Raw genomic sequence first — 27514 nt, forward strand, 5'->3', positions numbered from 1 at the left:
CAGGCTTGAAGTCACAGTTCCTCAGCTGCAGTGACAATAATAAAGCTGAGCCCCCTCAGGGATGTGGCATCTCCAGTGGCTTCGCTCCCAGGCGTGGATGCAGCTCTCCATGGAAAGACTCCAGCCCTGTGGCCGTGTCCATGAACCCATGTTCATGGGATGTGCTTTGGCAGAGAAGCTCCTGGGGTTCAGCTGGGGCGGTGTGCAGTTTGTGCAAAGCCTTTCCAGGGTCCAGGCTGGAGGACCCAGGAGTGGTTGGGACCTTGGTGCTGCTCTTCCCAAGTCCAGCACTTCAGGTGTCATGGAGAGACCGGTGCTGCATGGGGCTAATTCTCCTCTTTCAATTTATACCCCAAAGCTTTTCCTTTCCATGGATACAGCAGAAATGGTGCTTAGAAGCTGACTTACAGCTCCTGCTCCACCTGAAGCCGTAACATTCACTGGTGACAAGCAAGTGCCACTGTCGTCTGTCCTGCCTTGGCTTCAAGGGCGCTAGGACAGCAGTGAGCGGATGCATCCATGGGGCGTCCTGTAGCTCCAACAAAGCCCCTGGGTCACTTGCAACAGCTCGATGGGAGCTCCTCAAGGCAAAAAGCACCATGAAAGAGCTGCAAGTCCCCCAGACCTGATGCAGAAAAGCCCCTCCAGCCCCACGGCATCACCAAACACCTCTGGGGTCACTCCAGATCCAGGGATCCCCCCAAACCCTGCCCTGAGCCAAGGACATCCCAAACCCCACCAGGTTAGAACCATCCAGCATCTGGTCCCTGCCTTTGCCCCTGGCTCAGCCACTGTGGCCAGTTGAGGTGTGGAGCAGACACCCAACGTGGTCCCAAGCCCTGAGGAACCCCTGGGACTGGGATGGAGGCACCTTGTGAGGGTGCTGAGGCGCTGGCACAGGGTGCCCAGAGAAGCTGTGGCTGCCCCATCCCTGGCAGTGCTCAAGGCCAGGTTGGACACAGGGGCTTGGAGCAAGCTGCTCTATGGAAGGGGTCCCTGCCCATGGCAGGGGTTGGGACTGGATGAGCTTGAAGGTCCCTTCCAACCCCAACCATTCCGTGATTCTATCCCTAGCAAAATAGAAACCTCCACAACTATTTTGCTCCCCTTTTTTTTTATGTGTGTATGTATCTCTCTATATAATATATATATAACCTTGTGATATTGGTAGTTAAGTCACCAGCATAACAAAGTGGATACAAACAGCTCTAAGATCAAGAGTAAAAATGACACGATCCAGATTATCTCCTCTCAGTCCCTTTGCCACAGGCTCCGAAGCAGTTGCAGCATCCCAGCATCCCTCCTCCACAGGGAATGAGGCTGATCCAGCACGGGACAGCATCACTACAGCTTGGTGTGGCGATGGAAGGCCGGTACGTGCCGGGGGGTGTAAGGGGGTTGGCTTTGCCACGTCGCTGCCGGGTAGTGCCGGTGCCGCAGCGAGCTCTCATAGGACACCGTGTAGTGCCTGGGGCCGGTGCTCAGGTCGGAGGTGGCCAGCAATGGGCTTGGAAAAGCGGGGATGATGAAGGGATTGATGGAGAGGGACGGTGCCACTGGCACCCCCTGGGTTTTGAGGTGCTCCAGCGGGTTCCCAAAGCTGCCCGGGAAATGCAGCATCGCTCCCTTGTAAGCGTCTGGGGCTTGCGGCAGCGGCGCGGCGTAGCCAGGGGTGGCCACCACGGCCTTGGGCTTGGCCAGCCCTTGCTGGCGCCCCGTGTCCCTGCCATCAGCCCCCTTGATGAAGGGGGACACGGCCCGTAACTTCACGCTGGGGCCGAAGGCTGCTGCCTCCTCCTCCTCCTCCTCCTCGTCCTCCTCCCGGCCGTGCTTGCCCCTCGCCGGGGTGAAGCTGGCGCTGGGGGGTACCCAGCACCCCTTGACCGTGGCCACTTGCTGGCTGTCGCCGCTCCACGGCTGCCCCGCTTTGCTCCGCAGGTCTTGGGGCTGCTCCTGCTCCTTGGCTCGCGGTGCGAAGGAGGAAGGTGGCTCCAGGAAGTCCTTCAAGCTGGAGAAACACCCCCAGAGCGGGGGGCAGCGGCCGGGGGGCAGCACCTCGCTGCGGTACGCATGGAAACAGCCGGTGAACACAGCGGGCGCCGGGCCTCCATCCTCGGCCCGCGGGCAGGGCTGGCTGTCTCTGCCAGAGCGGGATGCACTGGTGATGGGTCCCACCTCGCTCCTGGTGCCGGGAGCTGTATCCTGAGCTCCCACCGGCTCCGGGCTCCTCTGCTCATCGAGGTGGGAGCTGGTGGCCAGGGGCTTGGGGCTGGGGCCAGTGTCACCATCGGGGCATTTGGGGCAGTGCAAGGCCTCTGCCTTGCTCACCTGGGCCAGCAGCTTCTTCTTGGCCAGCGGGGACATGATGGGGTGGTTGCCTTTGGAGGAGAAGCTGGAGAAAAGGCGCTTGTAGGTTTCGCTGTGGGTCCTGCAGGGGTCAGGACACCCCCCCGAGGGGCTCAGGACCACCGGGCTGGAGCATCCCTCTGCCACCCGGCCCCGCTCCGCATCCTCCAGGCCGGCTGCTGCCTCTGGCTTTGCCTTGTCCGGAGGCATCTGCAGGGAAAGGAGATGGGGATGTGGTTGCCGGGCTCCCTGACCCCTTCGCGCCCTCTGTTCTCCTCCTTTCCCAACCAGCCAGATCCCTCCTTGCTCTTTTCCAGGCACCCCAATAGGATATGGGGGATCTAGGGCTGCTTCCAAACCAGCGCCAGGCTCGGAGGGGGCACCGTACCTGTTCCCGGCCCTTCTCCTTCTTGCTCCTCTTGCCCTTCTCGCCCGTCTCGGTGCCCTTGGAGACCTTGTACTGCTTGCGGGGCTTGCTGGGGGGCAGAGGTTTGTCATCCTCCCCCTTGAGATGCCGCACGTACGGGAGGACCAGCCTGTGGTGGTGGTGGTGGGGGGACAACAGTGAGAACCAGCACCCGGAGGGGAAACTGAGGCACGGAGCAGGACCCTCCTGTCCCTACCTCTCGTAGTGGCGCCGGGTGCAGGTGGCAGCGCTGGTGCTGCCGGGGCTGCCCCCGAGCTCATCGTAGACGTTCTTCCAGAGCCGTCGCCCCGTCACCTGCAATGGGAGCGGATGGGTGAGTGTCACCCCCCCAGGGGCATCCCGGCGCTGGGGGGACATCACTCACCAGCTCATAGGCCCCCAGCTTCTCCACGGCTTTGTAGATCTTCCAGAGGTTAACTGGGAATAAAGGGGAGATGCCGGGGTCAGGGGGCCATGGGGCAGGCCCCGGCAGCTCCTCCAGCCCCGGGGGGACGTACTCTGCTTGAAGCCGAGGTGCGGGATCCTCTCGATGGGTGTGTGTCGGTCCTTCATGAACTTGTAGAGGCTGATGAGGAAGGCTTCCTCCTCCTCCTTCTCCTTCTCCCCGCTGTTTGTTGCTTCTTCCATCGGCTTCTCCTGCTCGGAGCCATCCCCAGCGACCGGAGCCTCCTGTGGGACACGGTGGTGAGAAGGGGAAACTGAGGCAGCATCGCAGCACCCATGGGGCCGCTTCTTAAGGCATTTAATGAGCTCTCAGTTCGTTAACCGGGACCAGAGCCAAGTTGGTCAAAGCGCTGGAATGGGGCGAGAACACGAGGAACAGCTTCCAGGAAAACAGACGGGCAGGAATTCCCCCCCCCATTCCCTCCTCCTTTCGCCATTAAAAACGTTCCTGGGTTGTTTGTTCCACATTTTCCGGAGTTAGAAAACTTGTTGCTATTTTTGGGCAAAGCAGCTGCTCGGCTCCCAAAGTCCTTTTATTGTGTGCGGGGGGGGTGTGGGTTGTTTTTCTTTTTTTTTGCCCTTAAAGTCTTCTTTTTTAGGCGTGTGGCAGACTTGGAATTTTCAGGGAACTATTTTAAGGCTTTAGTTCAGTTTGCAAGAGGGAAAAACAACGGTGGAAGGGGAAAAATACCCATTTCTATAATAAACCCCGTTATCTGTGAAAAAACCACTTTTTTCACCCCAAAACCACCTTCCTTTGGCTATTTCCCCCCCCTCAAAGCTGGGAAACTCACCCTCCTCTTCCTCATCATTGCTTTTAGATGCTTATAGATAGGGGTCAGCATCCTTAGCCAACTCACCGTTCCAGGGGGGGTGGGCTCTTGGGGGGAGCGGGGCTGCGCTGGGGTGTCCTCCATGGGGCGGCGGGGGTGTTAGGAGGGGTTCTGGGGGGGGGGGGGGAAGAAGGGGAGGATCAGACACCCCAAATATTAAGGCTAAACTGGGGGGATTTGGGTCACGGCGGTGCCCACCAGGCACCGAAATCGGCCGTTCGGCCGATTTCGGTGCCTGGTGGGCACCGCCGTGACTTTAAGGTGCTCCCTTGTGTTCAGCCCCCCCCTAAATTTGGGGTCCCCCCCCTTGACACCCCAAATTCAACCTCCCCCCCCCCCCCCCTTTCCCCACGCCGCTCCCGCTTACCCTTCGCCGGCGCGCCATGTGATTGCGGGCGCGCCCTCGGGGCGGAGAAGCCACGCCCCCTCCGCCTGCCTATTGGCCGGCGCCGCCACGCCCCCTTCTGCTATTGGACAGAGGGGCTGCTCGTCTTCCCGCACCTCCCGCCCCTCTATAAGCCATGCAGGGAGCTGTACTCCCGCGTGTGCACACGTGTGTGCGCGTCATGCGTGTACATGCGTGTTCATACATGTATGTTCAGCTGCTGGCGTGTATCTCTACATGTGTCCTGCGTGTTCATGCCTCGTGTGTGCGTGGGGGGGTAAGCACACACGTGTCCGCGTGGACACGCGTGTCCAGGCATGTTCACAAGCATGTGTGTGCATGTGAACACGCACAAGCACGTACACGTGAGTACACGCTTATGTACATGTATGTGCGGGTGAATACATACATGTGAGTGCCCTCATGGGCAGGTGGGCACGTGGGTACACAGCTACAGGTGAGCACACGCGTGTGGGTGCGTGTCAGGGCACGGGGGTGCACACAGCCTGTGCTCTGTGTGTGTGTGTGTGCACACAGGTACATGTGATGTTCATGTATGTCATGTCCCTACATGCCCCAGCCGTGATTGCACGTCTCAGACACAGTTCCCGGCACTGCTGACGTGATTTCCTCATGCAGGAAACACAGGAAAGTGGGGGGGTGGTGTTAGGGGCGAGGTAATGATCCCGGGGGTCTTTTGGGGTGAAAATCAACCAGTTTGGGGCTAAAAGCACCCCCTAAGTGACTGAGCCGCGTGGCATCAAACGCGGTGCGTTGGGGGCTGAAGGTGCCACTGGGGCTGTAATTAAACTTAACGCGATCACAATTAACGGTGCTGGGCTGATACCGGCCCAACTCATCCCATGTCCCCCCCCTCAACTCCCCGCACACCCCTCGGTGCCCTTTAGGGGCTCGCTCCCGTTCCTCACCCCCCAGCGCCGTTTTCCCTCATTTTGGCTCTTTTAACCCCAAATTCACATGGAAGTGCCCCGAGCGTCACGGCTCGGAATAGCTCCGGAGCCGCGCCAAGCCGTGACGGCGGCTGAGTAATGGGGTTGAAGTCATCCCTTCCCCGGCCCCGGGGTGAAAATAACCCCTGACATCACCCAGCGCCGGCACCCCCCGCCTGCTGCGGAAGAGGGAGAAGGGGCTTTGGGGTGCGGGTGGCCCCGTGGGGTGAAAGGGGGTGGGGTGGGGGGGGGGGGCACCCCCTTTATCCCTCCTTGGCTTTGGGATTCGCACTCCCGGACGGGCTCCGCGCCTTGTGCTGAGTTCATGGGATGGGGCGAGGGGTTGGGATCGCGTAGCGGGGGACTGGACCCTCTCCCCGCAACACCGGGACCCCATCGGTACTCACCGGCTGCGGAGCGGTGTCCGAGCGGCTCATGGGGCGGCCGGAGGAAGAGCTCTGTGGCTGTGCTGGTGTAACTGGGGCTGAGTCATCCCCCACTCAGGGAAGTGGCGTCTTGGCGTGTGCGGGTGACTCTTTCGTTACCGGAACCGAGGGGTGTTTTGGGGTTCTCACCCCGCCGCAGCCCCGAACCTCCCCGAATGACTGCACCGGACTTTCCAGCTCAACCCCCGCCCCTCGGGGCTGGCGATGCGGTGGCAGCGCCACCGGCACCGGGGCTTTGGGGATCCGGATGGGTCGCCCTGGGTGGGATGCTCGTGGGGATGTGGTCCTGGTCCCCCCGCTTCGCTGGGCGCCATCCTGCAAGCGGGGATGGAGTCACCGCTACGCGCAGGGCTGAGCAGTGTCCTGTCAATGGGGATGAGTCACTGGTGTCCCCCGAGCTGAGCATCACCCTGCAAACAGGGATAAAGCCACCAGTGTCCCCTGCAAAGGGGGATGGAGTCACTGGTGTCCCCTGAGCTGAGCATCACCCTGCAATGGGGATGAAGCCATTGGTATCCCCAGAGCTGAGCATCACCCTGCAATGGGGATGAAGCCATTGGTATCCCCAGAGCTGAGCATCACCCTGTCAGTGGGGACAGGGTCCCTGGCGCTAAGCATCCTCCTGCAAACATGGATGGAGTTACTGAGGCTGAGCATCACTCAACAAACAGGGATGGAGTCGCCAGTGTCCCCTGCAAAGGGGGATGGAGTCACTGGTGTCCCCTGAGCTGAGCATCGCCCTGCAATGGAGCCCTCTGCATCACTTGGGCACTGGGTACCACTTTCCAGGGACACTTGTCCCTTGTCCCCAGCTCAGGCATCTCAGTCCTGACTGATCCTGATCCCCCTGACTGGGGGACTGATGCCCCCCATAATCAAGGGATGTGGCTGGATCTCCAAGGGGCTGGAAGTGGAGAGCACCCATTGGTGCTCAGCCCCACAGCAGCCCCCCGAGAATCCCCACCCAGGCCGGTTTGTGAGAGAGTCCTGAGCAACTCAAAGAGAAATCCCCCAGTGACTCATCTGGGGCCAACAGTTGGAGAAAGCAGAAGCAGGGGGAGGCCCGTGGGGGGCATCTGCCTCCTGTGTCCCCCACCCTTGGGGCTGGAAAAGGGGGTGAAGGAACCCGAGGTGCCATTGACCCTCTTGGTGCAGGAGCGCGCCCGCAGCCACCTCAATAATGATGTGATTTGGTGAAAACAGGCAACCCCCCCCAAAACCTCCACATTTGGGGTTTTATCCAGTTTCTATTCGAGCAAAATGGGGGGGGGGCTGGAGCTGGGGGTTCCTTGCCTCAGTTCCCCCTTGTAGAGAGTGTACATTGGATGCTGGGGATGCTGAGGGTCCCCAGTGGGATCCGGCCCCAATGGGATCTGCTCGGATGGGAGGGAGAAGGGGAATTATTGAGGTTGGAAGAGGTGGCAGTGGCCATCGGTGTGGTGAAAGGGGTGCAAAGCCCAGCGCTGGCTGCTGCAAAGGGAAAGGAGAAGGAAATGGAGAAGGAAAAGGGGAAAGGGAAGGAGATGGAGGAAAAGGAGAAGGAAAAAGGAGCTGCAGAATCAAAGCCTGGCTCTTGGTGCCGGATTGGGCAGCTCCGATGGCTCCTGTGCCCCTTTGGAGCACAGACCATGGGGGTGGGTTCATTATCCCCCAGGGACCTGGCTTGGGATTGTGGAGTTCTGGGGGTTGATCCCATTGGATGCTGCAGCCACATCAGCGCCCGGGTTCAGTGTTTAGGGGGTAGAAACCACCTTGATTTAGGGGAGCAGCCGGAGCTGGATCCCTTTGGGTGCTGCTGGGGGGGGGGGGAGTTGGGTGCCCCCATTGAGAGGGGGCTGCAAATGAGGTGCTTACACCCCAAGCATCAGCCTGACCATGAGGGGCTTTGCATGGAGCGTTAATTAGTGGGGCACTAATAAGGTTTAATGACCCCACCTGGGGTGACCCAGCACCCACGGGACCTATTTAAGCTCAGCCACAGAGCCTGGTGCTGTGGATGTATGGATTCATGGGGGTGTGCATCTATGTGTAGAAAAGAGAAAGAAGAGGGAAAAGGGTGGGATGGAGGAAAAGGAGAAAGAGATGGAGAAAAGGAGAAAGAAAAGGATGGGATGAGGGAAAAGGAAGAAGGAGATGGAGGAAAAGGAGAAGGGGAAAAGGAAATCCTGGCTGTTGGCTGGGATGTAGCGCATCCAGGGCTATAAAGGACCATGCATCCACAGAGGGATGCTGAGGACCCCCATAGACCCCTTTGGTGGGATGCAGGGGGTGAGCACAACCCCTGGAGCACCCAAGGGTGGGATGCGACAAAGCATCAGTGTCTCCTTTTGGCACCTCGGTCTCATGGCACCTCCTGTGCGGGCCGGGGCAGCCCCTTCCTGCCGCAGAGGGAGGAGGAGGAGGAGCAGCGATGCTGCTGTGATGCTGTGAGGGTGCTGGTGCCGCAGCTCCGGCCCCAGGACCCCGTTCTGCACATGGAGGTGCCCCCATGGCTTTCCTCCGCAGGCTCTTGGGCTTTGGGGAGAAGAAGAAGCCACCGAAGCAGCACGAGCGCATCAGGAGGGACGTGGACCCCGAGGAGACCTGGCTGCTGCTGGGGGAGCTGGGTGATGGCGCCTTCGGCAAGGTCTTTAAGGTAGGAGAACGCCCCGAGACCCCACCGGGGCCCTGTGGCAGGGTCCGTGCACATCACCTCTGGTCCCCATCCCTGTCCCTTGGCACGGGGACAGCCACCGGCTCGGGAGCTGCGGGTGGTTGAAGCCCCGGTTGGGTGAGGGGCCGAGATGGGAGGTTCTAACCCAAAACCACAGCGAGGAGCCCGAGCGCGGCAGGAAACCCAACGTCGGGCGCCTTCCGGCACCGGTGGCTCGGTGATGGGCCCGTTCCTGTGGGGCCTGTCCCAGCCTCACCGGGAAGAGCTTCCTTAAATCCAACCTGAGCCTCCCGTTTCAGCCTGAGCCCATCGCCCCTTGTCCTGTCGCTCCAGTCCCTGATGAAGAGCCCATGCAGCATCCACACAAGTGGGATGCTCCATGCTCTGGGACACGCAGGGTGGCACGGCCACATCACACCACGTGTGTATCACCCATGGGGTGACCACGCATCCCTCTTCATCCCATCCCTGGTGACAGTGAGGTCCTGGCGCTTGCCTTGGTGGCACCAAGCACCAGGGGTGGGATGTGATGGGTCCAAGCTTCCCCCTCACCACAAACCATGGGGCTGCTGCTTTGGTACCCACATCAAACCTGCCCCCCCCCAGGCACAGAACAGGGTGACGGGGGTGCTGGCAGCCGCCAAGGTCATTGATGCCCCGAGCGAGGAGGAGCTGGAGGACCACGTGGTGGAGATCGAGATCCTGGCCTGCTGCGACCACCCCAACATCACCAAGCTGCTGGATGCGCTCTATTGGGACGGGCGGCTCTGGGTGAGTGCTGGTCCCCCCTCCAGGGCATGGACCAGGGTCCCAGCTCCAGGGCATGGACCCCAGCATCCGGGGCTGGTGGACTCTGGAGGGAGCACATTTGCAGACCAGGCTGGGGAACTTCTCCTTGCAGATCCTGGTGGAGTTTTGCCCAGGAGGGGCCGTGGATGCAGCGATTTTGGGTAACCCCCCCCTACTTTTAATGGTTGGCCACTGTGGGCTTTGGGATGGGATGACCAAATTGCACAGTGTGGAAGTGATTCCTGGCGTTGTGCAGCGTCTCCAGCAGGGAGGATGGGTTGGGATGCACCTTCCATTGGGTACCCCGGGGTTTGGGCCTCGTTGGCAGCGGGGTTCATTGGTGCTGATGGCAGGGCTGGAGAAGGGGCTGAGCGAGGAGCAGATCCGAGGCGCCTGCAGGCAGCTCCTGCTGGCACTGCAGTACCTGCACGGCTGCAGCATCATCCACAGGGACATCAAGGCTGGCAACGTCCTGCTCACCCTCGATGGGGACATCAAACTGGGTGAGTCCTGGGGGCCCCACGGGGCACAGGGATGCTCCAGGGATCATCTCCAACCGCTGCTTCCTGCTCTGCAGCTGATTTTGGGGTCTCGGCCAAGAACTCCAGCTCTGGCCAGCGGCGCGTGTCCTTCATCGGCACCCCGTACTGGTAGGTGTGGGGGGGAATGCACAGGGATGCTGCGATGAGGGAGCCCAGGGGATGCTCACAACACCAGAAGCATCTCAAGGAATTGGATTGGAACCGTGGAATCAATGGGGTTGGAAAAGACCTCCAAGATCATCAAGTCCAACCATTCCCCAGCACTGCCAAGGCCGCCATTGGAAGAGGATTGTTCCTCTTCCAGTTAATGATGGCTTCAGGGTGGGCTTCTCAGTAGCATGAGGCTGTGCATGGGGAGGACACTTGGGGTGCTGGTGGGTTCGAGGCCTCCCGGGGTAGCATTGGAAGAGCTGGGGTTGAATCCCAGCTCTCCTCTCTGCAGGGCCCTCACCTGGGTTTGGTCTCAGGAGGAGACAGCAGCCCAGGGCAGGCCGGACACGCTCCGCTCTGTCCCACGCGCAGGATGGCCCCGGAGGTGGTGCAGTGCGAGATGTCCAAGGAGAGCCCCTACGGCTACAAGGCTGACATCTGGTCACTGGGCATCACCCTCATCGAGATGGCCGAGATGGAGCCCCCCTACCACGAGCTGAACCCCCTGCGGGTGCTGCTGAAGATCACCAAGTCCCAGCCACCCACCTTGAGGCACCCCAAGAGGTGGTGAGTTCCCAGCACCCAACACGGGTGACAACGGGAGGTGTTGTCCTATGGGGCAGCTTCTGCTTGAGCCCATGTCCGGGCAGCCGGGGTGGGCTTTTGACCCATAGGTGATGCTGGCTGTGACTCCTCCATGCCCAGCCCCAAGGGTACCACAGGCACCACCTTTGCCCACAGGAGGTGATGCTGGTGGGCATCACCCCAAGGCCCATAGTGCCCACAGGAGGTGATGCTGGTGGGCATCACCCCAAGGCCCATAGTGCCCACAGGAGGTGATGCTGGTGGGCATCACCCCAAGTCACATAGGGCCCACAGGAGGTGATGCTGGTGGGCATCACCCCAAGTCACATAGGGCCCACAGGAGGTGATGCTGGTGGGCATCACCCCAAGGCCCATAGGGCCCACGGGGGGGGTGACGGGGACCATCCCACAGGTCTGAAGACTTCAAGGACTTCCTGAGGAGATCCCTGCAGAAGAGCCCCGAGGAGCGCTGGTCGGCATCCCAGCTCCTGCAGGTGGGTAGCACCCATCGCTGTGTGCCCAGGGTGGTGGGACCCATCCCTGGTGCTGGTCCCAGCCACCTCCCTTGCTCTCACCCAGCACCCCTTTGTGATGGGCATCTCTGACAAGCGGCCGCTCCGGGAGCTGGTGGCCAAGGCCAGGGCTGCTGCTGCTGCTGAAGAGGATGAGGAGGAAGGTCCGGTCCTCTCGGTGCGTGGGTAGCGCCTGGCTGGGTGCTGGATCCCCCCAACCCTTCCCATGAGCTCATTGAGCCTCATCTCTTCCCCCATTGTCCACCCCACAGCCTGGGGAGCAGGAGCATGGAGACCCCTCCTGCCCCCCAGCACCATTGGACACGATGGGGAGAGTCAGTGAGGGGCTGAGCATCAGCTCTGATGCCCAGATGGTGGCGGAGCCCAGGACCAGGAGAGCATCGGGCGTCCTGACGCAGATGAGAAGATCCTCACCCGAGCCCAGGCTCTCCTTGAGGCTCCCCAAGAGACCCTCGGAGCTCCTGAAGCTGATGCGGCGCAGGTCGTTCTTCGGAGGGATGAGGTCCCAGGAAGCACTTAGGGACCAGGCTGGGGCAGAGCTGGGTGGGATGGAGGGGACGCCGCTGGATGCTCCTCAAGGGACGTCAGTGCCAGCAGAGGCAGGAGGAGATGCTCAAGGGTGTCACAAGGAGGAGATCAGCCCTGTGGGGACCCACTGCAACATGGCTGAGATCCCCTCAGCACCACAGCGGGCAGGAGACCTTGTGGGGCTGCAAGAGCTGGAGGCAGAGCCGGCTGGCCCCGAGGCAGAGCTGGTTGGCCCCAAGGCAGAGCTGGTTGGCCCCAAGGCAGAGCTGGTTGGCCCCAAAGCAGAGCTGGTTGGCCCCAAGGCAGAGCTGGTTGGCCCCAAAGCAGAGCTGGTTGGCCCCAAGGCAGAGCTGGTTGGCCCCAAGGCAGAGCTGGTTGGCCCCAAAGCAGAGCTGGTTGGCCCCAAAGCAGAGCTGGTTGGACCCGAGGCAGGGCCCCAGGAGGAAACCCAACGTGCTGACACATCATCAGTGGCCAAAACGCCCATGGAGGGGTGGCTTGAAGGCCACCCAAGCCCCACTTCCATCCCCAAAAGCAGTGTGGAAGAGGAATCAAGCAGAGACCCTGCTTGCACCTCGCTGGCTCTGCCTGCACCCATGCATGGGCACTGGTGCAGAGCCTCGGCCGTGGGGCAGCTGGTGGCAGCCCTGGACCTGTGGACCATGGGGAGCAAACCCCAGAGCTCCGAGGCGCTGGTGGGGCATCAGCACCGGGTTACTCGGTCACTGCAGGACCTGAAGCCCAGCGCTGAGCCCATGGGGCTGGGTAAGCAGGAGGTGGGGGGGAGCGAGGAGGGAGCCACGGGCAATGCTCAGCCTGGGGCGGAAGAGGACCTTGTCCCAGGGCCTTTGGTTGGAGACCATAAAGCGGAGGGAGATGCAGAGGCCGGACCTGGGGAAGGGATGCTGGAAGGAGAAGAACCGGAGACAACCTCTGCGGCGTGTGCAGGGCAGGGACCTGCAAGGGAAGAGACCCGGAATTCCTCCTCCATGTTGATCCTGGGGCCTGTTGAAGAAGAAACAGAAGAGAAAGTGGGAAACAGCCCCAGGGACAAGCCAGGAGTTGGGAATGACTGGAAAGAACAGGAGGAAAATGATGGAGAGCTTGGAGAAGAAGGGGTGCAAATTGCTCCAGCTCCTGCAGGGCCATCGAAGGATGGACCTGGAGAGGAGATGAGTGGTTTGGAGGCTCAGGGAGCAACACCAGAGCCTCAGGAGGCCCTTGGTGGACATCCAAAGGCCATAAAAAGTGTGAGGTTCAATGCTGCCCTGGTCCGGGTCTCTTCCCAGGCACGGGCAGTGTGGGAAGTGGATCCATCCCTCACAACGAGGCATGGAGAGGAGCACCCTGCAGATGGGCAAGGTCCAAGCATCCTCCCTGCAGCAGCGCAGCCTTTCCCTTTGGCTGCAGAAGCCCAGGAGGTGAGAACCTTGGAGGTGGCCATGGGAAGGTGACCCCCTTTGCACGGGCCCCCAGGTTGGGGTTTTGGGGGGGTTTGGGTTGTCTGAGCTCAGAACCGTTGCTCGCAGACGCAGGAACCTGCCTCGCTCCAAGGGATGGTCAAGGAACCCCCCAGGTTTGGGGTGGATGGGGAGGACGTGAGTGCAGCGACCACCAGAGCCATCGGCAAGGCCAGGATGAGGGATGGGATGATGCGCTCCGCTCGGTGAGTGACGAAGTCGGGGGGCCACCAGGCATCTTCCACCCGTTCCTGCCCGAGGAGGACCAGGGGCCAAGGGGAGAGGGTGCAGGAGATGGGTCTGAGGGGCTCCATGCAGAGCATAAGTGCTCGATCTCCAGGCTTGGAAACCCATCTGGCTCCATGGTCAGGGTCTACTCCAGCAGGAGACCATGAGCAAGCCCTTCCCTGTGTCCTCAGGGAAGTAGGCACCCATGAGGAGCCAAAGCATTGCCCAGCCCCACATCTGGTGTGTGTCCAGCCCCACATCTGGCGTGTCCAGCAGCACCTTAAGGAAAGAAGAGGGGAAGATCTTCTCCCATAAGCCCTTGTGTCACCCATGGAAAAGAGAGGCTGAATGGGGAGATGCCAGGTTGGACATGGTCCAGTGTGAGGTGTCCCTGCCCATGGCAGCGGGTTGGAACTGGATGATCCCAAGGCCCTTCCCCACCCAAACCATCCTATGGAGAGGCAACTTACGAGTACGGCCACCACGTACGCAATGGGCATCCCATCTGCGTTGTTGGAGATAATCCTTCTCCATGCTGTTCACCAGGGCTGAGCTGCTCCCTGATTGGGAAATAGAGAGGTGCCCTCGGGGCCACCCTCAGCCCCATCTCGCCCCACACCTTCAGGCGCCAGGAGCTCCGTGAGCTGCGGGTGCTGCAGAAGGAGGAGCAGCGAGCTCAGAGCCGGCTGGAGCACAAGTTCCACCACCAGCGGGAGCAGATGTTCCGCCACATCGAGCAGGAGATGATGGTAACGGGTCCATCATCATCATCATCTTCCTCATCCCTTGTGCCGTGATGTGGCCAGGAATGGACTCGTGCTGGGGTCCTGCTGTGGGAGACGCTAAGGTCTGGGGGGGTTTGATTGCTTCTTGCGGCCCCTGCAGCCCCGTTGACCATATCTGCACGTGGTTATAGAGCAAGAAGGAGTTCTATGACCGGGAGGTGGAGAGCTTGGAGCGGCGCCACCGGCAGCTGAAGGAGCACCAGGAGCTCAAGTACACGGTGAAGCTGCGTGACGAGGCCAAACGCCTCAAGTCCCTCCAGAAGGGCTGTGAGAGGAGGATGCAGGAGCTGAAGGGTGATGGGAGAGAGGTGAGGGTCTGGGGCAGCGCTGGCTCCTCTGTCTGTGCCACCCAGAGCATGGGGACCGGCTCCCCTGGGTGCTGGGGCCAAGTCCTTCTATTGCTCACCCCATGAGTAGCGGTTCCTGCAGCAGCAGCAGCAGGAGGAGCTCAACGCAGCCTTGCAGAGGGTGGCCCAGGAGCACAAGAAGAAGATGATGTCCATTGACTGGGAGTACAGCACCAGGATTCACAGCCTCAGGAGAGGTGGGTTGGACGGGAGGGAGGAGGATGGTGGGTTCTTAGGGAGGGGAGCGGGGGGTTCCTGGTGGTGGTGATGGGGCTCTGGTCTCACCCATCAGCCCGCGAGTCGGTGGTGTGGAGCGTGGAGCAAGGGCACCTGCAGGAGAAGTACCAGCTCTTCAGGCAGCAGGTGAAGGAGCAGCACGCGGTGCAGAGGCTGCAGCTCCGCAAGCGCCACGAGAAGGTGAGGTGGGAGCTGCTCCACCAGCCCCGTGGGGTCCCCATCCCTCTCCTGGCTCATCTTCCGGCCCCTTTCCCAGGAGATGGAGAGGATGAGCCGCTTCCACCAGCTCCTGCTGGAGGAGCTGAGGAGCCAGCAGGCGCAGGAGCAGGCTCAGCTGCTCAAAAGCCAGCGCTGCGCCACCAAAACCCGCCTGGGCCTCTTCAAGGACAACCTGAAGATGCAGGAGGCTCATGGGGGCAAGCAGAGCGAGAGGACCAAGCAGGTACAAGGACCTTCTGGAGCCAATAAGGCTCCCGGAAGTGTGGGGAGAGAAGCCCAAAAGCTCCAAGTGATGGCTTTTAGGGGATGGGGGGTGATGTGGGCTGTCCCCTACCTCAGTTCACACAGCAGGAGGAGAGGTGGCAGCAGCTACAGCAGCAGCAGGCTGAGAACCTGGCAGAGCTGGAGCAGATGCAGGTACAGGGGGGGAAAGTTCACCCTGGGGGCTTCCTACCCCCTTGCTACCTTTCCTTGAGGACCTTCCTGACCTTCCCTCTCCCAGAGTGAGAAGATGCATCTCCTGGCTGAGCAGGAGCGGCGGCAGCTGGGGCGGCTGGACCAGGAGCACGCCATGGAGCTCAGTGCATGGAGGCAGCGGCTGGCGGCCCGCATGGAGGTGAGTGCTCCTGCAGCATGAAGCATCTCCTCCATGGGATGCTCCCGATGGAGAGCTGTGATAGGAACGGGCCATGGCAGTGCTGCTTGTCTTCTCCAGGTGCTGGAGGAGGAGCTGCAGAACGTGCTGCTGGAGCTGCACAGTGCTCATAGCAGCACCAGGATCACTCAGTGCTTCCACCTCCCCTCCTGACACTGCAAGCAGGTCCCATGGCTCTTCTGGGACATGGGCCTTAAGGACCTCCAAGGCAACGTGGGGAACAGCAGCCCTGGGGTGCTGGGCAGGATGTGGTATGGATCAGGAGCTGGTGGGTCCAAGCCCACCTTTGCTGTGCTGGAGGGGCTGGGGTGGGAAGGTGCTGCCACTGCTAATCACCCCAAAAGCACCCTGGGGTGGAAGCTGTGGATACTTCCCATGTGTATCTCCCCTCAGCTGAGCTCCAGGAAATACATCCTTCATTAACAAAAGTCCCTGCTTGTGACTATTTTACTTAAAACCTCTCATCTTGTGTCCCACCAGTGTGTTCTGTGCCCCAAAACCTGCCCCTCATGGGCCAGCTTTCCAGGGATGGTTTAGTGGAAGACTTGGCAGTAATGGCCAATGATCTCCAAAGGTCTTTTCCAGCCTGGTTGATCCCATGAAGATTCTATTCTATGGAGGTCCCATCCTCAGCCTCAGGCCCTGGGATACCTCAGAGGCACTAATAAGCCCTAATGGCTTTGATCAGCCTCATGAGGAGCCCAGCCACATCATGGCCCAGGAGCTCCATCAAAGCTCAGCTCCACAGCTTCAGTTCTTGCCTAAGCTGTGCATTGCCTCAGAGACAACCCTGACCTTCAGGCTCACTTCTCTGCTTGATCTCAGACCTGCTTCAGCACCAGGAGCTTGTGGGGTGATCTCAGCTCTTGGTTGAAGCTAGCCCCCTTCTCCAGGTTGGTGTTGCTCACGTTTTTGGGTCCTGGCTGGTGATACTCCCTGACTACTGCTGCTCCCCAACACTGCTGTTTTAGCCTCTCCCCTGGTTTGGAGACTCCTCCTTCCCCACCTCAAAAGCCCATCTGCAAAGTCCGTAGCAATTTATTTAAGCTCAGTATAAAAAGTAAATCGTTTTCTGGGATGAACAGGATGACAGGAACAGGAGGAACTGGAGACCTGGTAATGGTCCATGTACATTGAGGGACACAGAGGAGCCTTTTGGTTCACAGTGAGATGGAGGAACTTCACTACCCAGACCCAGGAAAGAATTGATGGATTGAAGATGGCAGAGCTGCAACCATCCCTCTGTATGGGTCCTAAGTTTAGGTAGGACATCCTTGATTTAAACTCTTCCGGAGGTGCAGAGACCAGTGGGGTTTCACAGCAACAGTGCTGGAGGAGAAAAGCCTACCACTGATGAGCGAGTCCAGAGAGCACCAGCCAGTGGAGGAGCTGAGCACACAGGGCTCAGTTGTCTTTTTTCACCAAGACTTCAGACAGGTCCTCTGTGCCCTCCAGCTTCAGATTCTGGGAGTAGAAAAGAAAAGCCAAGTTCAACAAAACCAAACTCTTCCCCAAACTCTGGCAAACACCCACATGATGAAGGTTCAGAACAACCCCAGCCCCTTCTGTCCCCTTCTGTCAGCACACACAAGGCTGAGGCTTCCCATCGGGTGTTGGGAGACTGAAATGCTATTAATGCTCATGTGTTCCCCTCTTCTGCCAGACCCAATGACAAGCAGTGACAGACGGCAGTTAGGCTGGAAATGCTACAAGTGCTTAACCACAGGTATCAGACTGATTTATGCTCACTATGAGCATGAAACCAGGACTGGAGAAGTCCTGATGTAGCAAGAAAACGGCTCTTCTCCTCCTACGTATCCTGTGTCCACACTCCACTTACCTTCTCATTTGCTAGATGCAAGAGGCAGACGAAGGCTAAGGGGATGGACAGGTTTTTAGCCATCTTAGAAGGCAGCCTACAGAAGAGAAGGAGAAGGTTAGGATGGCCCGATGGATGGAGTGTGCCTGCAAGGACCAGGTCACCGGAGATCAGCTCTTCCCCAGTGATCTGGTTTTTCTCTACCTTTCGCCTCTCACTAGCAACAATTCCCCCAGCTGAATGCAAGCCAAGAGCTCCCCCAGGCAGCCCCAGGGTTCAGGTAGGTTGTAACAGACACAGAGGGGTTGGTGTTTGCCTGAGCTCAGCTGAAGTCTATCCCTGATCTTAAGCCCAGGCTTTTTTAGGGCCTCTACCTGTGAAACAGATCCTTTGTGATGCTGCTGAAGACCTTCTCTTCTGCTATCGTTGAGGCATCCTCCTCTTTCTCTGCATCCTTCATCTATTTAGCAAAAAGACAGATACTGCTGAGGCAGACTTTGCTTGCCAGTATTCACCTTGTGTTCAGAGACAAATCACTCCCAGTTACACTCTGTCTCTCCTTCCTGGCCATCCCATAGGAGCAAGACTGCTAGAAAGGAATTGCTGCTCAACCTGCCCAGGACTGTCTCTGCAGGAGTTAAGCTCAGTTACCTGCAAGGCATTCTCTTGCCATGAGGGCTACTGAAGGATCTGGTGCCTCCTGCACTCACCTCTGCTGCTACTGTTTCTTTCCCCCTTCCGTCAGTCAAGAGGTTCCACATGCTCTTCTTCAATGTCTTCATGTCCATTTTCTTGGCTGTCTTTGCATACTGAATTGCTATCTTGTTGATCTGAGGAGCAGAAGTACAGGGTGAATTGAGAGCAACTGAGTAGAAGCAGGAGCACTGTCCTCCATCAGGACCACAGGACAATCAGAACATGGTTCTCCTTGGGAACAACAGTGAATGTTCTCTTACTGCTAGACCTTTGATTAATTCCCTCCTCTTACACAGGGGTTCATCTGGGTGCAAAGCATCCAGTAGCAAAACAGCGAAACTGCTGTCTCAGGACTCCCAACCACCTAAGGTGGTGAGAGGCTTTGCTCCAGACCTGCCCAATGAGCAATTCACTTAGTGACAACACAAATCTTTACCTTCTGGGGCTCAGCAATGAGGTTCAGCTCTCCATATGTTGTGATATCGACAAGTCTGTTGAGCTCAGCTTCTGGAACCTCATGGTGGGCAGTAAGGTTGAACTCCCCTGTCAGGCCCATGAACTGAACTGGGTCATTATCATCATCGCTGTCAGCACCCTGATGAAGAAGAAAGAGCAGTGAGGCTACAAAGAGACATCTCTGAGGAGCCAGAGGTGTCCTGCACTGAGATAACACCACCCTCTCAGGTTGGTGGTTATACCTGCCCACCTTCCCCATGGAAAATGTTATTATTCAGCTTCTCCCCACAGAAGTTAGGCTGGGCTAAGGCCAAACATGAGGGACACCTAGAGTGCAGAATACCAAGGGACTGTCCTCCAAGGAAAGACAACAGAGATGATGGGTTTTCCTGCAAGTGTGGGACCAGCTGGGACTTCTCACAAATGCAAGCAGGAGGCAGCACTGGCCTGGCCAAAAGCTGAAGCTTGAGAAGAAATCTCTTTCAATGGTAGCTCAAAACAGTTGGGAGCAAACCTCACTAAAGATGACTCTGGAGGTGATCAATGGCATTTGTCCCTGCTTTAGGGCACTGGAATGGAGTTTCTGCAGCAAACTGACGGGCAAACACCATAAAGAGTTTAGTTCATGTTGGTGAGGAGACATGGGTGTGCACAGAGATACCTGCAACTCCAATTCTTTTTCACTAGGAATTAATTCTGGATACAGCTTCTTCCCACCACACATCAAATACCAGCATCAGAAATAAAGCTTCTTGTTCCAGTTACCTGCACCGCAGGGCAGAAGTTGGAGGTGTCATTGGGGTTGTTGTAGTCATACTCGCCGATGTCATTTTCACGATCCAAGGAGCTTTCTGGCTGAGGCGTCCTGCAGAACTTCCAGGACAAGAGCAGGGGTCAGCAAAGGAAAATCTCCAAATATTGACCAAGCAATAATACCTGCATCTTCTTTCCTCATCACCTCCCCTTTTCCCAGCCTGTTGGCTCTTCCTCCTCCTTGCACACCAGCCCTCTATAGCAAGCCCCCAGCTAAGCAGAGCCGCTCCAGCATCTGCAAGTGTGTGTCAGTTCAGTGAGAGACAGGGTGGCTCTTCTCTAGCCCTAAGGAGCATCTCAAAGCACTTGAAGCATTTGGTGGAGAGTGGTTTTGTACATGGAATCATTGCAAACAGGCTTTTAGAGAAGTCTCTTACCTTAAAAGCTGGTTTGAGGTACAGCTGGAGAATGGTGTTAGGGTCATAGCGGAAGTCTGCGGGAAGCGTGGTGCTCTTCACGTTCTGGCTTTCCAGAATGGATTTGGCTAGAGTTGTAACTGCCTGGGGGGGATAATAAATGCCATTGCCCATGAGCTATCCACTACTCACAAACACACAGTAAGTGCTTTGAACACAGGTCTTTGTCTGTGTCAGGGAAGAAGCAGACTAAATCACACAATGTTCTAACTCTGACTCATTCTATTCAAAACTTGCTTATTTAAGCTAAATAATTAATATCTCAGTCTGAAAGGGGGCAAGTTCTAAGATGTGTGCAAGGAGGAGTTCACACTGGTCTAGGTGGTGCACCTAATGGTTTCTGTGCAGCACACTGGGACACGGAGCTGGATCCATGGGGTCTTTTTAATGGCTGGGGTATAAGCCAGGAGCAATCCAGCCTGATTCTCTACCGTAAGGTGAGTAAACCCCTCAGCTTGTAAGGTGACCTGGAGTCAGAAGACTCTAAGGTTACAGAGCCAGTTTCACAGGGGCCATTTGCAGCTGACAGTTGCCAGCCACACTGACATGATAAAAGAGAGAGCAGAAAGAGGCAGAAACTCAGCACGTGCCTTGGTCTTACGGAAATGCGCCTCAAAGTCAATGTCTTCATCAAAGTCTATTTCAAACGCTTTCTTTGCATTCCTTTTCCTGGTCTCTTTTTCAAACTCAGCCTCTGCAGCAGAAAGGAAGCAAACTGTCAGTGCTTTGTGACAGAGTAAGAACCACAAGCTCACTCCTAACTTGAGCATCTGCTCCACACAGAAAGGTCACCTATCCTCTTTGTTGCGGGAAAGCAACAAGTGGTGTTCTCAGCTTCACGTTTTCAAGGGATCAGTATCTTTTTATAGAAGCAGAAAGTGTAATTTAATCTTCAGAGTTTATGCAGAGGGTGGGAAATAACAGCAGGAGCTGTATTAGTACCACTACCTCCTGTCGCTGCAGTGAGACACCCTCTCAACTTTGAGCATCACTACCCAAATACTAGAGAACACTTTAAAAGGATCGGCATGTGGCTGAGAGCCTTTGTGGTGTCTGAACTCAGTCTTGGTTCCCAGCTGGCTAGAAAAGAGCCAGGGAAGGCTTGCCCCCTTCTCCACTGTCCCTGCTTTATGAGTGAGATGCTGCCCAAAGGGAAGCAGGACCTGGCAGCACATGAGCTGCTGTCTCTACATACATACGCTTGTGCCGAGGTTTGAAGCGCCAGTGCTCTGGGCCAGCCCACATCGACAGAGTCCGGGGACTGAAGTAGGAATATTCCCCTGGTTTCATGGAAACATAATGGCATATGGTCCCGACGTCTCCCGTTCCAAAAGCTTTGTCAGTTCTGGGAAAAGCACACATGCTGCTGAGTGAAATCATTCCCTTGGCACACATAGGGCCTGAATGTCCAGTCAATATCCACATCAGTTCTGTAAGGATATTGCTTGTTCCCTCTGTGCTGGACTCTAAACTATGGAGCTCGTGAAGCTGCTGCAGAAACAGAGGTGGATTTGCCAAAGGGCAGGCTGGAAACTGGGGAGCAGAGGGAGCAGACAAGCAGTCAAATGTGACCACACAAAAAGGTCCTCTTAGAGAGCAGAGATATTACTGTAATGTATTCCTGGATGTATCCAAAGCTTGCAGAGAAAGCAGCTACAGCCAGATGGGAAACGTGTACATGGGAATGAAAGATCCCCCAGAGAGATGCCAGCAGTTGTCACTCCCTCTCAAAGCAAAGCCATAGATTCTCAGTGACTACTTACCCGGTCCCCTGGGAGACTGTTCCAAAGGAGCTGAGGTTTTCTCTGAATTCCCCAATCTTGTCTATTGGTGTATTCCTGGGGGAGTCAGAACTGAAGTCATCACCTGGCAGGATGGGAGCACAGTCTTCCACATCGCTGTCTGCCTCTGCGTTGATATCAAACACTTGGTCACTCTTCTTGAATTTATCCAACAGGCCTGACACTGACTGCAGGAGAAGAAAGTGCTCAGGAAAACACAGGCTAGCAATGGTCCTGCAGCACAACACCCCACTGCTCCATGTATCTCAGTGACTGCTGTGAAGGTGAGCGCAGGTACAACCCAGGTATCCCACCCAGTCCAGAGCTAACAAACGTACCTCATCATTGGATTCAGCATCCCACTTTGTAAACTGGAAACCAGCCAGTGAAGAGCAGATGGGGCGTTTTTCACTGCACTGTGCTAGAAGGACTAGAGACAAGGAGAGCAACGCGAAGAGATCAAACACAGGATGAAGAAACCAGCAGCTAAAACAAGTACCAAGCATCCAATCATTCTTAAAGCCACACATGTAGGCAGCTCTTCCTGCATGTAGGGCAGTGCAGGGCTCACTGCAAAAGCAGCTAGCTCATTTCTCAGCAGAGAGTTCATTTGCTACCCTAACTCCATGGTGGGCATAGCACTGGGAATCTTATCAGAGCAGTGGGGTTTGGTAGTTATGTATAGGCTCAAAACACTGTGGCCAGCAGGTCAGGGAGGAGATTCTCCCCCTCTGCTCTGCTCTGGTGAGACCACCCCTGCAGCTCTGCATCCAGCTCTGGGGCAAAAGCACAAGAGGGACGTGGAGCTGTGGAGTGAGGCCAGAGGAGGCCCCGGAGCTGCTGCGAGGGCTGGAGCAGCTCTGCTCTGGAGCCAGGCTGAGAGAGCTGGGCTGGAGCAGCCTGGACAAGAGAAGGCTCCTGAAGGGGAGACCTGAGAGCAGCTCCAGTGCCTAAAGGGGCTACAGGAAACCTGAAGAGGGGCTTTGGACAAGGGCCTGTAGGGACAGGCCAAGGGGAATGGCTTTAACCTGCCAGAGGGGAGATTGAGATGAGCTCTTAGGCAGAAGCTCTTCCATGTGAGGGTGCTGAGGCGCTAGCACAGGGTGCCCAGAGAAGCTGTGGCTGCCCCATCCTTGACAGTGTTCAAGGCCAGGTTGGACACAGGGGCTTGGAGCAAGCTGCTCCAGTGGAAGGGGTCCCTGCCTGTGGCAGGGGTTGGAGATGGAGGAGCTTTAAGGTCCCTTCCAACACAAACCATTATAGGATTCTATAATGTAAGTCCTTAGCCTGGAACACACTAATCTCAACTGCAGCACAGCTCAGGCCACCTATACATGCTACATGACAGATTTGCTTTAGATCTGTAGTGATCTAACATCTACAAAAGTCCTGTTATCCAGCAGTTTCACTAGCAGTGGTGCCATAGAGTGGCCAAGCAGTGAACAAAAGCACGAGTCAAGCTGGCTGAGAGTAAAATGGACACACTTTGGAGATAAAAAGGATATAAAGGTCTGGATGGGCCCCTTTTCTTATGGTTACCAGCACTCACGCTTTATATCCATCACTTTCACAGGCTTGGTGTTTGGCAGTGTGAGGGTCTCTGAGGAAGGGAGAGGGATGATCTCCGAGTCGAAGAGCAGCTCACAGCGGCAGTCCTGGGTACGCAGCCCAATGAGGAAAACTCCAGCTGTGCTGCACTCATCGAATGATACTGCTGTTTTCTGGAACATGGGATCAATCTACAGGTATGGAATGAAGCAGAGAATCAGGGAATGGAGTAGATGGAAGGGGTGAAGCACGTTTTTGCAGGAGTGTCATGGTTTAAGCCCAGCTGGTAACTCAGAACCACTAGCTGCTCGCTCACTCCTCTTCTCCCTCCTGGCTGCCAGAGGGATGGGGAGGAGAATGGAAAGAATGTAAATCTCACGGGTTGGAATAAGAGCAGTCCAGTAACTAAGGTATAACACAAACCACTACGGCTACCACCAATAATAATAGTGATAAGGGGAATAACAAGGGGAGAGAATACAACCGCTCACCACCCGCTGACCGATACCCAGCCTGACCCAAGCAGCAATCCGGGCCTCCTGGGTGACTCCCCCCAGTTTTTATACTGGGCATGAAGTGCTGTGGTATGGAATACCCCTTTGGCTAGTTTGGGTCGGGTGTGCTGTCTCTGCTTCCTCCCAGCTTCTCATGCCCCTCCTCACTGCCAGAGCATGAGACTGAGAAGTCCTTGATCGGAGTAAGCATTACTTAGCAACAACTAAAACCATCGGTGTGCTAGCAATGCTGTTCTCAGGCTTAAAGTCAAAGACAGCACTGCATCAGCTGCTAAGAAAAAATGACAGTTACAGCTGAACCCAGAACAAGGAGACTTTGAAACACAGAGCTGAAGGGAGAACGACTCATGCACATCAGGGGCTGGGCTCTGGTCCCCAGGAACAAGAGATGGGACAAGAGGAAACAGCCTCAAGCTGCACCAGGGGAGGTTTAGATGGAGCTGAGGAACAATTCCTTCCCCAGAGGGTGCTCAAGCATTGGAACAGGCTGCCCAGGGCAGGGCTGCAGTCACCGTCCCTGCAAGGGTTCACACACCAGGTAGCTGAGGCCCTCGGTGCCATGGGTGGCCTTGGCAGTGCTGGGGAACGGTTGGACTTGATGAGCTTAGAGGGCTTTTCCAACCTGGTTGATTCTGTGATCCCATGTTTTTCAGCAAGGGGAGAGCTCCCCCAGCTTCCTCACACAGGAGGAACACCCATGACCAGACACACCCTTGCTCTAACAGCAGGATTCACAGATATACACATGAATGTTAGAGCCCAGGAGAGGAATGCACACTAAGAAATGAGAAAGATGAGGTGACATTTCCTTTCCTCCCCAGAACACGGCTGCTGCAGCAGCCTCCCTCCACCCACCTCACATCTGCGACTAGCCTCCGACACATTGATGTTGTTCAGGTTCGTCTCGATGGTTTTGAACGAGTGCTTTTTCTTTGCCTTTACTCTCTTGACAACCTCGGGAGCTGGACTGTCTTCTAAAAGGAAAAGACGAAAAAGCTACACTCAGAAAACTCACTAAAATACCCTATGGCGGGGTAGCACAGCTTTTACTTCAGTTTGCAAGACAAACACACAAAACCCAGTGGGCATGAAGTCACCTGGTATCTACTAGCAGAATCCATCAATGTTTCAACTTAAACAGGGGAAGTTCAGGTTAAATATGAGGAAGAAGTTCTTTACTGTAAGGGTGGTGAGGCACTGGAATGGGTGGCCCAGGGAAGTTGTGAATGCTCCATCCTTGGCAGTGTTCAAGGCCAGGCTGGACAGAGCCTTGGATGCCCTGGTTTAGTGTGAGGTGTCCCTGCCCAGGGCAGGGGGTTGGAACTGGATGATCTTAAGGTCCTTTCCAACCCAAACCATTGTATGATTCATTGGTTGGATGCTGTGTTTCTTTTTATGGACTATTTTATCTTCACAGCATGGGTTTTGTTTCAAAGCAAAGAGTGAGGCAGTTCATCCTTACACAGATTAGGCCACTTTTGGTTTACATTCAGATCTGATGGGCCCACTGGTTGAACACAGAATTGAGCGACAAATTCAGCGTCTCACCTCAACTCTCCCTACTCAAGGGAGATTTACTCCGAGATGTACAAAGTGTTTCCAAATTCACATGTGCTATGGAAGTACACCAACATTTCCCCTCTGTGCAGGTGGAACAGAAACAGCTAAACAGAAAAGAGTGCAAGGCACACCTTCTCCTGGGCTGTCTACAGAGTTTTTGGGTGCTGTGTCCTTGTTCAAGCCTCCAAGCACTTTGTACGCATCCACATGAATCGTATCCACACGCACGGAGTAAATCTTGCCACTGGCATCTATCGTGCCCGCTGCTACCTGACAGGAGGGACAAAGAGCTGGGTTATAGTTATGGAGGAAAAAGTCTCCTCTAGATGTGACTCTACAGACCTAAACTTCTGGATGCTCTGTAGCACAAGCAAACACCTGTGCACTCTTTGCCATCCCTTCTTCAATTTCATCAACAACAGAGCTAGCTCAGGGGTTCCTCAAGGCCACTGCCATTTGTTCATTCACCCAAGAATCCAGTTTCCCCACAGCATCAGTCAACTATTACAGTGAGGAAGTCTTTGTCCCAGCAAATTCTTATTCTGATCCATCCTGGATCAAAATTACACTGGGAATTAACCACACTAACTTCTTTCCTAACCTTAACCCTACCCTAACCCTAACCCCTAACCCTAACCCTAACCCTAACCCCTAACCCTAACCCTAAGCCTAACCCTAACCCCCTAACTCTAACCCTAACCCTAACACTGGGTTAGGGTTCCTTTCCCTAATTCTACACTGGGAATTAACCACACTACCTTCCTTTCTTTACCTGTTACCACCCACTATTTACCTCAGAAGCTTCACAAGTCTTACTTTTAAATAAGCTTTCCTTTTGAGGGACCATCACTGAAAGCCTTTCATTTCTGTGGTACGAAAGGATTCCACACTATAAGTTTCTGCTGTGTCTAAAAGGTATTTTTAGTAGCCAGCTCAGTTACCTTGGCATTATTTGAGGTTTGTTATTGACTAAACCTTATGCTAAATGCCAGCTGCAAACAAAGCACCTCCACGACCAGGCAGTGACGCCTCTCACCTTGAAGTTGGTCCTTTCAGAGTCCTTCTGTTTCAGGATCTCCGTCATATAGTCTATCAGGTGTAAGCCAAAGACATTCTTCGTGTTGATTTTCTGAAACAAAGCACAGCTCACAACTGATCCCCTGGCAAATGATGTGTCAGAAGTGTCTGATCCCTCATCCCAAGGGGTATTTACAGCAGGATACGGTCATTTCCACGTCCTGCTTGGTTACTGCTGGGGAGGCAGCAGCAGAAGCCTGCGGTTTGGCTCAGGGGCACGGCTCTGAGGGCTAGGCTGGAGAATAACCACGGCTCAAGGAGTTTAAACCCCCTCCCAGGTGGCCTCATGACCGCTGCCAGCGGTGGTACGGGAGCCCCGACTCACGTTCTCGGTGGAGAGCTTGATGCAGGTGCTGTAGTGATCCGCGATCTGACTGTGGCTCCACTGCGGGCCTGCCTGCGCCTGCCTAAGGGAGACACGGCTGCTCAGGGACCCTGCTCCTCCATACACCCCCGCACGGCCCCTCGCACCGGGCCCCTACCTGGGGGAGGCGAGGCCCCGCGGCGAGTCGGTGCTGCTGAGACGGAGGTCAGTGACTTTGGAGCGCCGGCGCTGCCGCCTCTCCCGTTCATCGTCGTTCCGAGGGCACTCGGCCAGCAGGAGGGTGCCGCTGGTGCCGAAGGACCGCCGGGCCGCGGCGCTCATCCTCTCACCGTGGGGCAGGGACGGGCCGGGCCGCGCCGCCTCGCCTCGCCTCAGGGCCGGGGGCGGCCACCGATAGCCCCGCCCACTCCTCCCCTCACGGACCAGTCAGCGCGCCGCCCGCTCGCCCGCCTGCCAATCGGAACGCGCGGCGCTCCGCCCCGCCCCTCCGGGTTTGAATCTGTGCGCGCGCAAGGAGCTGGGTGTAACGGCCGCGGCGGGGCCAGGGCCTACAGGAGGCCCCGGCTCCGGCTCCGGCTCCTGTCAGGTCCCGGTCAGGCCATGGCCGCTTCCCCGGTGCGGGGATGCGGGGTGCGAAGCGCTGCCGGTGTCCTGCACACCCTCGGTGCGCCCCGAAGCCCTCTCCCCCTGAGCTCCGTGTGTTTCTGGGTGCACCGGGGGGTATTTGGGCTGTACAGCCGCGGTCTGGGCAGCCCGGTGGGGTGTGATGGAGCCTCCATGCTGCCCCGCACTGCATCCTCCCTCCCCGCCCGGCCCTGGTGCTCAGTGGGAGGAGCAGCTCCTGCCTTGCTGCAGTGACTGGTGAGGAGCCAGCAAAGCTTCCTAAACCTGATCCCTTGGCTTGAGCAAGGCAGCCCGTGTTTGTGTGCAGGACCCCACGAGGATCAGAAGCACCCCCTTCCACAT

General features: G+C 56.9%; 3 protein-coding genes across 6 annotated transcripts; 1 reads left to right on the top strand and 2 right to left on the bottom strand.

The window, feature by feature from the left end:
- Positions 1 to 1097: 1097 nt before the first annotated feature.
- Positions 1098 to 3461, bottom strand: ARID5A (AT-rich interaction domain 5A). Its single transcript, XM_065659169.1, has 5 exons — positions 3271 to 3461; positions 3138 to 3190; positions 2970 to 3067; positions 2735 to 2882; positions 1098 to 2556 (listed from the first exon to the last, which is right to left on the bottom strand). The coding sequence occupies exons 1-5, from the start codon at positions 3398 to 3400 to the stop codon at positions 1345 to 1347; spliced, it is 1641 nt and encodes a 546-aa protein (XP_065515241.1). The 5' UTR covers positions 3401 to 3461; the 3' UTR covers positions 1098 to 1344.
- A 4768-nt stretch (positions 3462 to 8229) lies between these two features.
- Positions 8230 to 15970, top strand: LOC136003438 (serine/threonine-protein kinase 10-like). 3 transcript variants are annotated; one of them, XM_065659073.1, is made up of 19 exons: positions 8230 to 8466; positions 9091 to 9255; positions 9386 to 9434; positions 9627 to 9776; positions 9851 to 9923; positions 10338 to 10532; positions 10963 to 11044; positions 11130 to 11240; positions 11335 to 13032; positions 13141 to 13277; positions 13552 to 13662; positions 13925 to 14048; positions 14216 to 14392; positions 14502 to 14628; positions 14724 to 14848; positions 14925 to 15110; positions 15227 to 15304; positions 15390 to 15503; positions 15603 to 15970. In XM_065659073.1, the coding sequence occupies exons 1-19, from the start codon at positions 8320 to 8322 to the stop codon at positions 15693 to 15695; spliced, it is 3942 nt and encodes a 1313-aa protein (XP_065515145.1). In that variant the 5' UTR covers positions 8230 to 8319; the 3' UTR covers positions 15696 to 15970. The 3 variants fall into 3 exon arrangements, with proteins under 3 accessions (XP_065515145.1, XP_065515146.1, XP_065515147.1); XM_065659074.1 differs by having other exon boundaries at positions 14514 to 14628; XM_065659075.1 differs by lacking the exon at positions 9627 to 9776.
- A 592-nt stretch (positions 15971 to 16562) lies between these two features.
- On the bottom strand, positions 16563 to 26943 carry NCAPH (non-SMC condensin I complex subunit H). 2 transcript variants are annotated; one of them, XM_065659078.1, is made up of 17 exons: positions 26706 to 26943; positions 26549 to 26630; positions 26183 to 26275; positions 25278 to 25416; positions 24442 to 24557; positions 23073 to 23262; positions 21862 to 21953; positions 21506 to 21711; positions 20942 to 21087; positions 20329 to 20436; positions 19704 to 19822; positions 19279 to 19386; positions 18494 to 18652; positions 18072 to 18191; positions 17736 to 17821; positions 17383 to 17458; positions 16563 to 17006 (listed from the first exon to the last, which is right to left on the bottom strand). In XM_065659078.1, exons 1-17 carry the CDS (start codon positions 26867 to 26869, stop codon positions 16947 to 16949), a joined length of 2064 nt encoding a protein of 687 aa, XP_065515150.1. In that variant the 5' UTR covers positions 26870 to 26943; the 3' UTR covers positions 16563 to 16946. The 2 variants fall into 2 exon arrangements, with proteins under 2 accessions (XP_065515150.1, XP_065515149.1); XM_065659077.1 differs by having other exon boundaries at positions 24442 to 24560; positions 26706 to 26942.
- Between the last annotated feature and the right edge of the window lie 571 nt (positions 26944 to 27514).

Source organism: Lathamus discolor, chromosome 22 (genome assembly GCF_037157495.1).
Source record: "Lathamus discolor isolate bLatDis1 chromosome 22, bLatDis1.hap1, whole genome shotgun sequence".
Classification (NCBI taxonomy): Eukaryota; Metazoa; Chordata; class Aves; order Psittaciformes; family Psittacidae; genus Lathamus; species Lathamus discolor.